This window comes from Calonectris borealis, chromosome 4 (genome assembly GCF_964195595.1).
Source record: "Calonectris borealis chromosome 4, bCalBor7.hap1.2, whole genome shotgun sequence".
NCBI classification, from domain to species: domain Eukaryota; kingdom Metazoa; phylum Chordata; class Aves; order Procellariiformes; family Procellariidae; genus Calonectris; species Calonectris borealis.
This window is the reverse complement of record NC_134315.1, coordinates 81,544,788-81,561,361: the sequence shown is the minus strand read 5'-3', so window position 1 is coordinate 81,561,361 and position 16,574 is coordinate 81,544,788. Positions and strand designations below refer to the sequence as shown.

Genomic DNA, 16,574 nt, shown 5'->3' with positions numbered 1-16,574 from the left:
TTCGACAGCAGGCTTCTAAACTATTTTAAAACATTTTCAGAACTGTGCAAGGAGTATTATCTATGATACTCCTTGAAGTGTATTTACTACTGTGATCAACTATAATTAATCCAGCCTTAAAATACTCTGATAAGGCAAGTATAAATGTTCTTACCTTACAGATACAAAAGCTGCATGCGTGCATGCTGGTAACTGATTATCATGAACATAAATTCTGATTGTGTCTGAAAGGTACACCAAGCTTCCTATTCAGCCAAAAAATACCTGAAGAATTAGAGAGAGAACTAAAGGACAGGGTGATACGATTCTTTCTTGTGGAGAAGACTTGGTTTGGCTCCCCCTTCACTTGGTGCCGGAGACAGGATCCTGAGGGAAATGTAGAAAAGTCTGGGCAGCCAAACTGATTGGCCTTGGAAGCAGACAGAAGATTCCAAAAGGACAACCTGGTGTGCCGGTATCCAGGAAAGCCTGGAAGATGTTTGGGAGGCTGCAAAGGTTTAAAACTGATTCTGGAACAACCTGAAAGGCTCAAAAGTTTTTTGGGGCTAGTGTGAAAAAGGCCAAAGAGGCATCCTGAAGGATGGAAGGGAAGTGTTGCACAGAGAACCAGTATTACTATGGACATAATCATTTCCTCTGCTTTTCCCCTAGAAGGACGGGGAATTGCAGAAGGAACTGGCAACCGGGTCAAGTTAATAAATGTCGATTCAATTTCAGAAACCTCCCCTGCTCCAAACCTGTAACAGCAATGCCATAAGAAGGTTCACGGATGCAGATGTGCAAACTGAAGCTTGGACAAGTTATGCTGCCTGCCTGCAGCCATAAAGGCAATCCAAGAGAAGATTTAGACCAGGACAGATGTGGTAATCCTTGTAGTATGCACTAGCTACTATCCCACTTCTCCCCAGCCCCAGTAAATAAACCAGCAGAACTCTGCTGGATACAGCTCTTCATGCGTTATTTATTTCTCTAGCTGTCAGAAAGCAGGCATGGTAAGGCTCAAAGAATTTTACTCAGCACATTTTACACACAGGGGGAGCAGTCATATACTTTAAGTATGTAAGGAAGGCGTTTTGAGTCACCTCCTCAGAGATGTCCATTTATCTCCACTGACTATGTATGTATATATACGTATGGCTATACAGGGTCCCAGCTATGGTGCTTTCATTTGCATGTAAGTTAGGTGCCAGGAGTAGGGTATATGTAACGGCTTGGTTACTCTCTAAGGGGTGAATTGCACAAAAAGAGACGCTTTTCACGGTGCCAGCCATATTATTTTCAACTACCACTGTTTTTCTTAACTACCACAAACCTTTGCATTATGAATACCAAAATTAATGTTTGGCGCGAATACCTGAATTTGAAAACATTCACAATGTTTGGGTTTTTTGTCTTCCATTTGAATGTTCCATATAATAATTTAAATCAATGATTCTAACACAGGAACTTATACTTAATTTACAATTACTATCAACCTAACTGCATTCAGCGTTAATTAGAAAAAATACCTCTTCTCACACAAGCGACCCTACCATCATGCCTATGCTACTGTCATCTTATTTTCTAAAACACATATACATCACACGAGAAACACAAACCAGGGAACAGCTTCCTCCTCGTTAACAGGGAAGGAAGAGGGATTGTTCACCATTTTTCCTCTTATGTGGCGGGTGCCTTCACCTACAGGGAAGGCTTCCAAACACATGAACCTGGGCAAATGATCCCAAGGTCAGACAGTAAAACCTTTGTCATCTGACTGACTGCTTAAATTTTTTTCTCCTGTATCTGCTTCTGACCCTAAATACATTTATTACGAAGATCAATAATTTTCTAAGGAGCAGAAATGCCCCCCAAGCCCCCCCCTCCAAAACCCAACCATGACATGAAATCATTTCACACAGAAACGCGTTACTCTGATTTTTTTCATTTAAGATGTCTCAAACTGACTTGTTTATTAAGAAAAACAAAGCAAAATAGCCCACAAACTTAATTTTGCCTTGCCTAAGCTGACTCACCATGGTTAATGGTAGCAAAATATATGTTTTTGTTACTGAAGTGAGCAGGTATGACTCAGTTACATAGAGGACGCGTGTTGAATAACAGAGCGTCGTCTTCACGTGGCAGTTTTTCAGATTGAAAAGCACTATAAGCACCTGCACAGAAAAGCGACATCTATACAAACAAAAGCGTTTAATCCGCTTACTGGTAAAGATCATGCCTAGTTAACAAATGCAGTGTAGGAGATAACAGCTGGAATTCAGACTATTAAACCCCAGTGCGCTTCAAGGTCACATGTAGTAGCAGCAGGCAGAGTACCAAAAGGACGCTGAAGAAAGCCACTTGGCTTCTCGTAACAACACAGATAAGAGCCTTGAAGTAAATATAGAAGACATTAACACGCTACTTGAGCTACATTTCCCGAGTGGAAAATAGCCAATGTTTTGCATGGCAGAAATATAATGTACTCTATAGAAAGCTCTGAGCTCAAGGCAAGCAGAAGCGTTTCTACTGAAAACGTCTATGAAAGTATTTGACTCCTCCAAACGGGGGCTAAAAAGCCTGCTGCTGCCGGGCTGCGGGCTGCCATCAGCTCAACCCTGGCAAGATTCATTCTGCAAAGCCCCATCACAACCAGATAAAGCAGTCCCAAAATTCCCAACTGATAGAAGGAACAGGAAAACAGAAGCCGGTAACAATGGAAACCCGATACATAAACCTTGTAATTGTCTCAGGTGGCGAAAACATACAAAACATTGAAATCAACCTGGAAACTCTGAGAGATGCTACATGCAGTCGCACCCTGGGAAGCTCATTACTGCCAAAGGTTGTAAAATGAAATCTGTGACAGAGTAAAGACTCAACAGCACCAAAGAGTATTACCTGAGCTCTTCATCATTACACAAGACTGCATCACTTACAGTATATATACACATAGTATTACCAAGATGGCCAAATATTCCTCAGTTTATCACAGAGGCTCATTCTTTTTAATCTTAAATGAAGCCTTAAAGGTTTTGCAATATAAAAGGGCCAAAATCATATCATTACAAAATTAAGAACCAAGGAAATGTTATCTTCCTTCTGCACTGTATACAGGATCGGATTTTCATCTTCCTATTAAAATTAATTCTGTATTGTAGCAGCAGCAGCAACGAAGTTAAGACGACGACAGAAATAAATCTCACAAATTGTACACCCGCCTCAGTGAAGTACAGACCTGACACACGTAAGTCTCTCTATCTTTAGTAATGTATATACTTCCTGCACAGATCCGGTAAAAGTACAGGCGACTAGTCTGAATTTGAGATACAATGCTAAATTTAGTGGCGTTATATTCTTACCAATATGCCATGTTCTTAAAGAAACAAGACTTTAATAGGGCTGTAATAACGATGACTGAGGAGAGCGAGTGTTCAGACTGGTTAAGAGGGCCAGAAACCAAGCAGGCAAAGACTCCAAATACTTTATTTTTTGCCTAGAGTACTTCTACAGGGGGAGAAGCAACAGAGAAGTTGCTCCTTCCTCCCCTCCACCAGAAATTTTATTGCGACAAATTAGAACCATAAAATAATTTAAGTTGGAGGCGACTCGTGGAGGTCGTTTGGTCCAAGCCCCTACAAAATTCCAAGCTCAACCAGGCTGCTCAGGGCACCCTTTAAACTTCTCCCAAGGATGGAAATGGCACAACCTCTCTGAGCAGCCTGATCTCGCCCTGATGCGCCCAGAGCCCGTCGCCTTTCTTCCTTTCCCCGGGCACCGCTGAAAGAACCTGCTTCTGCCTTCTCCGCTCCTCCCAGGAGGTAGCTGAAGACGGGGATGGGATTCCCCTCAGCCTTGCCTTCTGCACAGTAACGAACCCAACTCCCAAAGCCTCACCTCGTGCGTCAGGCGGTGAGAAAACTGAAGAAAAGCATCCTACAGGAGAGTAAATTCTAGAAGCAGACTGCAAATCAGAATGAATTTGAAATGATGGTAGTAAGGTAAGTGCCAAAGTCAAACCCCTCTGCTTTGAGAGAAGCCGGCAAACATACTAGAATAGCTTTCTCTGAAGTCTCTTGAAAACAGGACCACGGAACGGTTAAGGAAGGAGCTGCCATTACGCTGTGGTCATGAACAAATTCACCAAACTAATTTCATCAGTTGGCCCTTAAAAAGAAAAAAAAAAAAAAAGCTATTTTTAAGAGATGAATGGAAATATGAAAAAGTTCATGAAACAGTTTTCTTCTTAAGTTCACTAAAACTGATGACTTGGTAAAGCTAGGGAATTTCCTAACAACAGTCTAGATTCCAATTTCTTGAATATTTGCAATATTTTCTTATTTCCAGGATGAAACAAACAATAAAAGAGAGTTTATAAAGTCAGTGTGTCCCTGCTATGTAATATAAGTTGGCAGGAGGCCTAATTAGACAACCTCCAGAGGTCCCCTCAAACCCAGTTTTCTATGATTCCATGAACTATAATACATGACAAGTAAAACTAAGTATATCAAACGTGATGGTAAGTATTGTTTTGACAAAATTTATTAAACTCAGAGAGGCACAATTTGTGATGTAACAGTAGAGCTATTAGAGTATATTTAGTCTAAAGATACTACATTGCCTCCCCCTACCCCGAGACTAATTTTCTCCGCTCCCTCCAGCTTCACATTTTCCTCAGATTGTAGTTTCTTCAAATTTGTAATTTTCTCCTTCTTCAAAACAGAAGGGAACTCATTTCTTATGAGAGCTTATTATCACAGAGATTGCCTCTACAGTAGTGCCTTGGTACCCACTTACGTTCTATAAATGTTAAGAAAAATTACATGATGTTATCTCATAATGGTACAGTATTCTCTACCAGGGAAGAAACTCTTTAAAATGTATAAATGAAGAGAAAGACGGACTGAATCTGAAAATGGACATCAGATTTATCTAGAAAACACCTAATATTCTGATAAATGGATGTATTAGAATGAAAATGTACTCCAAAAAGCTGAAATGATATTTCAAATTTTTTTTTTTCAAAAATTAAAAATAAAAGCAAAATAAAAGTCAGAGCAATTTAGTTAGAATCCTGCATTTCTGTATAATCAGATTAAAATATAATCAAGAGATAAGGACTGTTTTGCTTTTAGTACTAAATATCAGGTATTTTTAATTATTGGCAAAACCACGTTTGATTCTTTCAAATCTTTTGATGTTCAACAATGGGAAATTGCAGTTTTCCGTCATGGAGACTGCCTGTACGCCATCACTCCGCGCCATAACACAACAAACACTTAAGAGGAAGAAGACTTGATAGCATTAATAAATCGTACTTTGAAACGTCTTTATCACGTGGACCTCTACGCACAAAAGGATAATCGGACCACGCAACGTGTACGGCAGAAGCTGGAAGAGGCATCGCAAAGCCTGCCTTCCACCTCGCGTCACAGGCACGCTGAGACGGGAGGAGGGCGCCTAGCCCTGGTTCTTACCTATCTGCTGAGGGTTGTGACTTTCAGCAAGGTTAACGTTTGTGGGACCTTCTTTTCTACTGTTTTTAATATCGTTTAAAGCTTCCAAAGATTGGAATAAACACTTCCATACTTATGCTTATAAATCTTAATAACGAAATAAATGTCTATGACTTATTATATGCCTTTTAAAGGAGGCATTGCACTGCTTTTTCCTCCAACACATGGGATGGGAATGCACATTTGGAGCCTCAGACGTAAACCACGGTTAGCTCCATCTTCTCCTCACGCTCCTCCCTCCCGGGCGCCCGAGGACCCCCCGGGGCATACGCTTGCTGGTGCCACCTGGTTCTGCAGCCTTCCCCCGTCCTTTCGCACCCCTGCCCGTCTGCAGGATGCGGTTCATCGGCAGATCACAAACCACCACCTACGAACACTACCGCGAGAAAGCTGTCAGGGCACAGGTGTCTTTATTGATCAGGTGTTTAAGCGGAAGAAAAATAAGGTGTGGGTCTGGTTCCTATACATTGATTTTCTGCCCCTAGGTTGAAAACAAAGGCTCTGGGGCCACAGCATACTTACAATATTAACATTGTCTACTTTAATGCGTATTATCTGATACAGTCTCTTTGCATATGCATTTGGGAAGATGACTTCCTAAAGGAAGCATATTAAAAATGCTTCATATTAAAAATTCATTATCCCAGATTTGTTTTCTAACTCTAGCAACGTTCCCCTCCCCAACCTAGAGCTTGATCATACGGCGATAACAGCCTGAATTAATAAGCAGGTGATAGCCGACACAGTTAATTAACGTATTACAATTGCAGTTGAACTAGAACCATGAAACATGTTTAACTTATTTCTTATTATGAGCCAGCAGGTACAATAAAGTCCCCTATTTAAAATTTTTCAATTTCATCACAGACCACAAAAAGTCAAAAGCTATTTTAGTCAAACCTCAATGGTTAAAACATCTTTTATATTAATATTTAAAATTTGTTACCCATTAGTGTTATCTTGATTTCTTTCTGAAGAAAGAAATACTGCATTTCAGCCTACCAAGTTACACTCACAGAGACAAGCTGAGGTCACCGGCCAGATCTACTGGCTTTTAACTAAGAAAACTAATAAATTGGGCAGCTATTATAAAAAGACTACGGATACAGAGAAAGCAAACACATCCTACACAGGATCACTCACGCAGGCGCAATCTTCGTTCACCTTGTAGTATTTATATTAATGCAATGAATTAAGGCTGCTGAAATTACCTCATTCATTCTTACGCACACATTCTAAAACGAAGCAAACTCACTTCGGGATAGAAAATCTGACTATCAATACAAAACAAGGTAAAAAAACCCCAGGGGAAATAGGAAATCTCAAAGATTTACAGCTAGGAATTAATGAGAAAGTGCTAGCTCCTCACATTGCAAGAAACTGTACTAGGCTGGAGAAGAACATGAAAAAAGCAGCATGAAGGGTCATGCACTGAAAAGGCAATTGCTTATGTGTGTTTAACAGTATCCATTACTAAACATTAAGATTTTAGATTTTTAATGGAAATTACCAGATTCCACAACAAATTGTAAACTTTTCATATAAAAATCAATTCATGGCAATTACAAGAAAAAAAAAATAAAATAACTCCCCAAAATTTGAAATAGATTATTGTATTAGTTTGTCAAAAAAAACCAAAACCAAAAACCAAAAAATAATCACAAGTTCCATAAATCTAATGGCTTAGTTTTCATCCACTCATCTCTCTTGACATGTGGTAATACAAAATAAATGCTTATACTTTTCATTTATCATATTTTATTATGATTTTTATTTGCCTGTGCACATATTAATGAAATATTACTCTAAGGATATGAAATACTAAAATAAGAATGTCCTCAATTCTATGAGGATGGCTTTGCTAGGCACACCTCATTGGAACAACAACAAAAAAAGGCACATTTTAAATGGATTCAGGAATGATCAAACATTTTATAAGTTTAAAGATCTCCATTACCTTCAAACAATATTGTATTAACGTGTGCAGAGGCCCTGAGTCAACAAAACAAATCAAAATTGATTTAAAACCAAAAGTGGAGAAAAACTCAAAACCAGAACTAAGGTACACAGAATTATGAAAACAAACCGCTGGGTCTGATATTGTCATCAACATAAGGGTCACAATGACAAACAGAAAGTAGACAGATCTTTCCCTTCTTCTGACCTTTAGCTCATGAATCTGGCAAATCTTTCTATGAAATGTATTTTCATGAAGACATGAATCTAATTTGTCCACATTTTAAGTCCATCTAACTTGACCATCTTGGTCAAAATCCTTCGACATGAAAGTAAACCCCATCTTTTTACTACAGTTTTATTTCCAGACACTCATCTCAGTTTCCCGTCTCGATTCGCTTAAAGGGTCTCACGACGGAAGAGTAACATTGAAAAGTGAGAGTTGTTCTAACAGGAGTCCACCACTCCCACTCATTCAAGTTATTGTTATAGGCAGCAATATGCATCATCAATTACAAAGCAAACATATCGGGAACAATGCTGAAGGAGCAAAATTCCTTAATTATTTTAAGCCTAACTCTTCCATGGGATATAATTTCTCTTTTCCAGTTTAAAAAACAAAACAAAACAAAACAACAAACCACAGGCTAAAAGTCTATAACTTAAACTCCTCACAGTACTGATAATTTGCAATCACAGATTTTGCAAGTTTATTTCCAGCTGTGTTTCTTTAACTTACTGCACTTTGTATAAATTGGACAACGAAAAAAAAGAGTTAATCCATTTCCACTATCTAGTTAGTTATATATATCAGATAACGCTATGTTTGTCTCACAAGCAGCAGACCTAAACCATCAAACAATATTCTCAAATGTTACCAAAAAGCGATGCAAGAAAAAGTTATCACAACCTGTACTACACTTTGCTACTTTCATTCAATCTTCATTTTTTGCATGTTCTTTTTCTTCAACCTTTATTATTTGCATGTAGTCTCCTTTCCAACTCTGTCCCCCAAATGCTCCTTTGTACAGTGCATTCGTAATTACGGTGATATGAACAGACTTCTTATAGCTTAAGACCATAGAGCAGTTCAGTACCTGGATCTAATTTTCTGCGGAACGAACAGAGGAGAGCACAGAGGCAGAACAAAACAAGAAAAGGAAGTCCTTGCATTTAATTATTTATTCATTCTCTGTGTATGCTGCGTGTATATATACACACACACACACACACATATATATGGACAATGTCATCCTAAGTGAAAGACCTAATGAGAACATGGAAAAAGATACCTCAACATCTTTGGCAGCAGTCCCACAAATTGTCCTGAAAGAAGTCAGCAGAAATAAATAATTACATACCGCAAGAGTTATGAAGGCCCAGGGGGGAAAAAATCCTGAAAATTTTCAGAGAAAATGAGGATATGGAAACCAGGAATTTCTAGGAGAAAACTGAAATGAAGCTTTCACACAGACTACTTTCTCTCAGAATGAACGCTGAAATCATTTCTAGCGTTTAAAAATATTTTATGAACACTCTCCTTCAGAACGCCTTCTGTAGTTAATATGTACTTCAAACGAGCCACAGATGAATACGAGCTGGAAGAGAAGCCATCCAGTTCAACCCTTTTCCCCAAGACAGATTCAACTACATTATGTCATTCCTGACATATTTGTCTTGTCTGTTCTTAATGACTGCCAATGAAGAAACTCAGCAATTTCCCAAAGCCTGTTATTCCAGTGTTTCACAATCTTTACCATTTGAAAGTTTTCCCCATTACCTAACCTGAAGCTACCCAAGCAAGCCCCTCATTTCTTGTACCATCCATCGTGACACTGAAAACACATTACGCCCTTCCTCTTTGCATAGCTCTTAAAATACTGAAGCCTCATCATGTCCCTTCGCATTTTTCTCTTCTTTAGACTCGACGACTCCGTTTCTTCTGATCTCTCCTCCACAGTTATCTTTCTGAGATATCTGATCACCCGTATCTGGACGCTATCCAATTATGCACGTTGCTCTCGGAGAGCGATGCCCAAGTTTGGGCACAAGCGCTCCGGCTGTGGAGCAGAAGGGCTGCTTCGCATATCTGCGAGGCTCCCCTGTTTATACAAACTGATATGATGCTTGCCTTTTCTTGTAACAGCGTGACATTGCTGGCTTTATATTCAGTGCCTGATTCACTATAATTCCAGCGACTTTGCTAAAGAAATGCTGTCTAAGCGTTGTTCGCCATCCTCTGCTTATAAAGTCATTCTTGTTCCAGCATAGTATCTTCTATTTATCACTGCTGACTTTAATTCTGCTTTTTTTCAGATTATTTCTCTAATTTGTCAAGGTGATTTTCAATATCACCACAGTCCCTTAATGCTGGCAGTCCCTCCTGTGTTAGTGGCATATTTAATCAGAACATTTTATTTCATCACCCAGGTTCTTAATGGAAACACTGCTCAGAATTAAACTCAGGACCGACGACTGCCAAGTCTCTTTACTTCAGAGCAGATAAAGTATCAGACCATCTCTTGATACTCACGGCGGATATTCTGCACTCCTTCATATTTTGTTAACTACAGAATAGGGAATATATATAATGGAGTGTTACATGCATTTCCCAGTGTTCCCATTAAGCCTTTGAGACCCTTCATTTCAACGCAGAGCATAGACGATAACTTCCCAGTCACACACCATTGTACCGGATCCTTTCCAGAGCAACCAAGCTGCTGAAACTGCAGTTTGGACCATTACGCGCCCAGGAGGCAGGGCACGAGAAGGCTTACCGAGAAGTCTCAACCCCCGGAAGACAATATTTCCGTTTGCTTGCACTGCTTTCAATTCAAAGTATTTTAACTTTCCTCTGGTCTGCTTCTGTTTGTCAAAATAACTCTCAGCACGCTGAGACATCGTGGCTTTTAATGTTGAACTATGGATTGCTATACAGGGATGCCTACAAGAGAATACGTGCTAACGTGCTATATATAACTACATATATTTATAAACGTGTAATATTTCTATAATTAGATAACAGATAAAATTATTTATATTAAAACAACACTTAGATTATGCTTACTGATTGTACAATCTACTTCTGTCTGCTTTGGATAAGCAAATTCTCAATATTTCATTTTATCCCAGGGAAAAAAAGGATTTATTTCCCCAGACTCTCAACATTTCTCAACATCTTCCATCTCCACATTCCATCCATCGTGCAAAGCTCATTCTTGAGATTAGGGTAGGGCTTCCATGATTCATAAGCGTTCACTGTAAAAGGGAGTTCGGATTCCTTAGTGAACTGTAACTCTAGCTGTGCATTGATTTCTACAGAGATCCCTACTCTTGCGTAGGTCAGGAACCTTCCTGAGGCCCAAAGGGATTCCAGTGCACATAATGGTCTAAGATAAGTCTGATGGTCAGCAGAAAACTGGGACCCTAGAAGAGGAAGTAGTTGTCTGCTGCCTACATAATGCCAAAAACATTTATGGCATATTATGTCTAGATTCCTTCTTTTCTTATCAGTCAGTCTTATTTCTCAAATTCCTTTGCTAAATTAAGTATTGCTCCAGCAAATACTACCACACTGCGTAATACCCTCTATAGAATTGGGTCAGCTACCCCAACAGATGTTCATCTAAGCTTATAGTCTTTTTGTCTCACCAGCTCAAAGGAATACTCCTCCTTTTGGTCATAATCATTCAACATTTCCTAAAGAACTCTGGGAAACTGTCCACACACTGCCTATGCTTCAATAATTCTTCATTTAAAAAGGAGATGACTCTTCACGATAACGTAACTTAACAAATTATTTAAATAGGCAAGACCACAGGTGACAAATCAATCTTACACTCTCGACCTCATCTCAATCCACTCTCATACACGCACATGCAGAAAACTTCACACACAAGTAACCTTAGATTTTCTTAGTACGTTACATGACCTGTATTGTTCCATAAATCGAGATCTTCTTCAATCATACTACCAAACTGGTCTACAAGATTACTGATGCAATGAAAAATCATTAAGGCTATTAAGCACACAGACACAACAGCTAACTCAATAAGTGCTTGGCCAGCAGCTGCTGGGCGCAGGCTGAGTATCCTTGTGCGTTCTTAACCCCTTCTTCTAGGGGGGAGAACTGGAAGACTTGAAGTCTGAGCCACTATTTTTTATGTTCTTCTATGTAAATTACAATAGCATAAACAACAGAGATGTGTTTATTTTTAATTTCTTTCATGGATGAGTAGTCTTTCAGTTTAGCTGCGTTCTGTACCACATTCACGTCTCTCTGTACCGTAAGGATACCCCAGCGTGGCTGATGTACGCACACATGCAAGTTTCTTCTCACCTAACTCAGTGCCTGGGTAAGATAGTTTTCACCTCAGCACTAGTTCAAAGCTAGGTATCCTGAGCTATTCTGCTTCAATTATTTAGTTTGTTGAGGCATGCCTATTACTTTCAAGGAGAAAACAATAAAAAAATACTGTATCACGCAATGCAATCGGTCTGGAGGACAACCTATGTTCACTCACATCCTCGGGGGGCGGGGGGGGAAGCCAAACACGCCTGCAATCTTTCTACAATTTATCGGCAGGTCAATGACCTCTTGAGCATATGCAGGCCACTGCCCTGCTCAAACCAGCACAAATCAACACAGGGATGGGCCTCCAAAAGCCACCGATGATCAAATTTTCAATCCAGCTGCAGGAGCTCAGGCCGGAACTGCAGCGGTCCCAGGAGCGGCAGAAGCCAGAGCAAACCCTCTCGCCCAGGTTCACTTCTGCGCCCGGGGTCGCGCAGCTGCGGAGCACGGGCTGAGCCGCTTCCCGAGAGCCGCCTCCCTCACCTCCCCGCGTTGGCCCCAGCGCAGCCGGCCGGGAGAGCACATCACATGTGGCACCCGGCCCACTGGCTCACGCTTTTCTTCTCTGTTCCCAAGATTCAGCTCAGCTGCAACCCCCTCTCCACACCCATAAATAAAGCCCAAAATAAAAAGCTGTGGAAGCCAGCCTTACTATTAGCCTAAAGGCAATAGCTTTTGGTGGAGTGAATGGGGAAAGAGGTAAAATGAAAGAAGGCCAAAGCCTTGATCAAGGACACGAGAAGGCAAACAGAGGGAAGTAGAAGCGGTCAGAAAGACAGGCTCACCAGCTGCTCTGCTGTACGGCACCAAGGGGAAAAAAGAGCTAATTCTACCCCTTCCTTTTAACACGTCGCCTCCAACCTCCTTCCCCCGTGCTCGTTCACTAGCTAGGACAGCTACCAAAAGAAGGGTCTCTTTACTAACACAAGCCTTAGAGGGGCTGCCTGGAGACCTATGAAGAATTTGGAGCACACGAAGCCTCTCTGCCTGAAGTCTAACTTCCACTTGGCAACGTGAGTCAGTGCTCCCTAATGAGTCTGGTTTACACAAGTCCCTCTGTTTCTCATAGATCAATTAGGGAACGTTTGGAACGTGTTAAGCATGGTATGTGTACTGGGAGGCATGGAGCATCCAGGTGATCCTTCAGTGGATGAGGCGGCTTTTAGCCTCGAACTAACGCAGTTTGGAATTCAAGAAATAACAGCGCTTCTCCTGGATTAGAAGTTTCTGAGTCCTGGCATTTTAGTTAAGGTACCTCTACTAAGAAAGCATTAAAAGTGGTTATCACTAGCATTTATCTTCAGCCAGACGGGATAATAGTAACCTCTGAATCTGCCTTGTTAATACTCTACCCAAACCTATTAACCCCTCAACGTTCCCTCCCTTATTTCTCAGTCATGCGAGGCAGTTCTCTCTGCTGCTCCTTTTTCCCAAAGTAGAACATGAAAAAAAATGTTCTAAGGGGTTTAGATCAACAGACCAAGAAAATAAAAACGAAGTATAAGCAAATTTCTTTTTTCCTATAAAAGGTTCCAAAACGAAAGTAGGCAGATTTGCAGAACCATTTCTGCCTGACAAGCCAATGAAAAGAGCAGGGTTCCTCAGAACATGCCTACCTTTTACTATTAGTATATATTTACACACAAACTGCTCCATATTTAACGAAGGATTAAAATAGTTAAACTGCGTTACTGTTATTCCTTACTTTACTTTTATTCTTTTTCGTGTTCAGACAACCTCTGCAGTCTCCAAGGGCCAACCCAGCACCCTGGTTCCCCTGGAACCCAGTCGTCCCATTCCTCCAGCCGCTGCGTGAGTCATTGTTGTGCAGCATGATGTTCCCTTTGTAAAGCTCTGGTTCCCAAACCACCGTCCTCAGAAAGCTGGCTGGCTACATGCTGCTGGCGCAGGTCCTCGCTTCCAACTGCTGCGCGGCTTTAAAGACAACCAAGACGCATTAAACACTGTCCTGATACACATTTCCCTTCTAAGCTGTTACTTCAGTTCCCGCAGGGCAACTCTGCTCTTGTGAATGAGTGAGTAGCTGTCTCAAAATAACTTCTCTTCTAAGATACAGTCCACATAAAGAAAACAGAAAAACCCCAAACAAACCAAAAAAACGTGTGGGGAAGTCTTGCTCTAGATAACGTGTCAGCTCTCCACGCAAATTTCCCTGGTCCAGCAAGTCTGGGAACTAGACTGAGACCAGGAATTATCTCCAGCTCTGCCATATGGAGATGCAAGACACCAGGCCAGTTGCTTGTTTGATTTAAACATGTGTTTCTTTTACCAGCAATATTAACATTGCCTTGTTCCTGTTTATACTTAAGGAAAGGAGAAAACAAACTATGTAACTTTTTTCCTCTCATTTTGTTTTGCTCTTTTAAGAGTTCCCTGTTCCTGTCAAAGCGAGTTAAACTAAACAGAAACAAGGCGTTTTTGTTCCAGAGTAAATGTGTCCACACTTGGAGTTATCTGGGAACCGTTCCTGCAGTTCAAATACATGCCCCCCCCCCCCTTTAATCCTTATTAACCATCACAGTAAGAAGGCCCTTAGGTTGGGTAATTGGTTATTTACTCAACAGACCACAATAAAACACAATCTACCAGAGATGGCAAAGCACACAGTACCAACCCACTGCTGTTACCATTTTGGTGAGGCACCTATTTTAGCGGCTTAAGAGAAAAGTTTCTAATCGTTTGCAAAGCGGCAATCGCACCATGACAAGAGCAACTGCAGCTCAGAGGATCCTGAAAGAGAGTCTGGATTCCCTGCACTCATCCACATGTGACACGCTGGGGAATCATCTCATAAATTCAATATAACCCTCAGAGAGAACTTGCATTAAGTCAAGGTTCAGCGAGACCGGTGACCCAGCGTGCTGCAATGAATGTACTGGAGAAAACGTAACGCTTTCAGTTCCCTAAGACGGACTCCCCTGTAAGCCACTCTGAAATCACACAGAAAATCCAAGCTGATCGCTTCCCAGTAATAGCAACATTACTTGACAACTAGCACGTATGTTTGCAATGCAGTAAATGTAAATGTACTATAGCACTCTGCAGGGGTAGCTCACAGTGCTGAATCCTTATTGGCTCACAAAGCCCGAGTTTCTATTGCGCTATTTCGAACATATTAGAAAGTCTGTTTTGTTCAAGGTTTTTAAGTGAATCAGAAAAGCACCTCTCTGCCTACAGGCTAAGGCAGAGGTGTACCTAGCCAGGTTTGACCCGTGCTCTTTTCAACAGGGACAGCGTTTAAGCTGGTGAGGCGAATGATGAAGTAGTAAACTTACTTTCCAGTGATAAATTGGCTTCTGGACGGTGTGCACATAGGCTGAACATAATAGTTCTCCAGTTTAACCCCTTCAGCAGCTAGCTTGTCCAGAGTGGGCGTCCTGATCTCCGAGCCGTGGTACCCTACGTCTCTGAATCCCTGATCGTCAGCCAGGATGAAGATGATGTGAGGCTGCGAGCTGGGGGCGCCGGCCCCCGGCTCCTCTCCCAGCCCGGTCCTCGTCGCCTCCATCTCCCCGGGGCCGAGTCCGAGGCTGTCCCAGGACAGGTAGCCGTAAGCGAGGAGGCTAAGCACCGAGAGGCCGGCCAGCACCTCCACGGCCAGCATTTTCCTCTTGCAGAGGCGCCGAGGCCAGGTACACCCACCGCGGGCCATTCACCTTGGCTGGAGCAAGAGCGAGACAGAAGAGAAAAATAATAATAAAAATAAAATTAAAAAAAAAAAAACAAACCCCAACAAACCGAAACAGTCTCTGAGGCTGGGGCCGGGGCCGTCAGGGGTCCGGCCGGGCGGGGGAGCGGAGAGGAGCCCCGCTCATCGCAGCCACCGCCAACTTCAACAACTTCAGCCGCTGCAGCGGGAGAGGCGGCGGAGGCCGCCCTGCCCGCCGCTGGAGCCGGTGCCGGTGCCGGCCGGGTGGGCAGGGCCCCGCCGGAGGTCACAGCATCCTCGGCCCGCCTCCGGCCCCGCGCCGGGGCGCCGCTGCCTGCCCGTCCCGGGGCCGGTGCCCATGGCGGGGCGGGTCGGGGCGCCCCGGCGCAGCCAGCGGGACGGGACGGGACGGGACGGGACGGGACGGGACGGGACGGAGCGGGCCGGGCCGCCTCCCCCGCCCGCCCCGCGCACACCGGCCCGCGCGGCGCCCTCCGCCCGCCCCCTCCGGCGCTGCCGGGCCGCTCCCTCCCCGCCGCTCCCCGCCCCTCCGCTCCCTCCCCGCCGCACGGCCCCGCCGGCGGGCAGGGGGACCCCGGCCCTGGGAGGCAGCCGCAGCCCCGCTCCCCCCCCCCACCACGCAAGCCCATCTCCTGCCTTCCCCCCGGCCAGCCCCCCCGGCAACTTCTTCCTTGCTTTCTTCCCTCCCTTCCCCTCCCGGCCTCTCCTTTCTCCCCTCTCTCCGCACCTCCTCCCCTTCCTCGCCCGGGCAGCAGCCCCCGCTTCCCCCCGCATTTCGGAGGCGAAGCCCCCCCGCCCCGGGGCAGCGCCTGCTGTCATCTCCCCCCCGCTGCGAAGGGCAGCCCTTTCCGCCGGCGAGTCCCACGTCTGCCTCCCGAAGCTCCGTGGTCGTTTTGCCTTCCCCCCCCCCGCCCGAAATATTGATCGTTTTCAGTGTTTCTGAAATCGCCACAAACATCTGGAAGGTATGAACGTACCGGGTTTGTTTTCAGCCACAAACCAGTCCCAAATCCCAAACCCTCCAATTCTGGTAAGGCTGTGGCAAATGAAAGGAATGTGCCTTTTCAAAGTACTATCA

General features: G+C 43.2%; 1 protein-coding gene across 1 annotated transcript in view; it reads right to left on the bottom strand.

Moving 5' to 3' along the window:
• Positions 1 to 15,742, bottom strand: part of ARSJ (arylsulfatase family member J) — a 52,214-nt gene extending 36,472 nt beyond the window's left edge. Inside the window, exon 1 of the mRNA XM_075150289.1 lies at positions 15,102 to 15,742. Within this exon, the coding sequence (XP_075006390.1) occupies positions 15,102 to 15,478 (377 nt within the window). The 5' untranslated portion in view covers positions 15,479 to 15,742. The remainder of the gene's footprint in view (positions 1 to 15,101) is intronic.
• Positions 15,743 to 16,574: the final 832 nt, after the last annotated feature.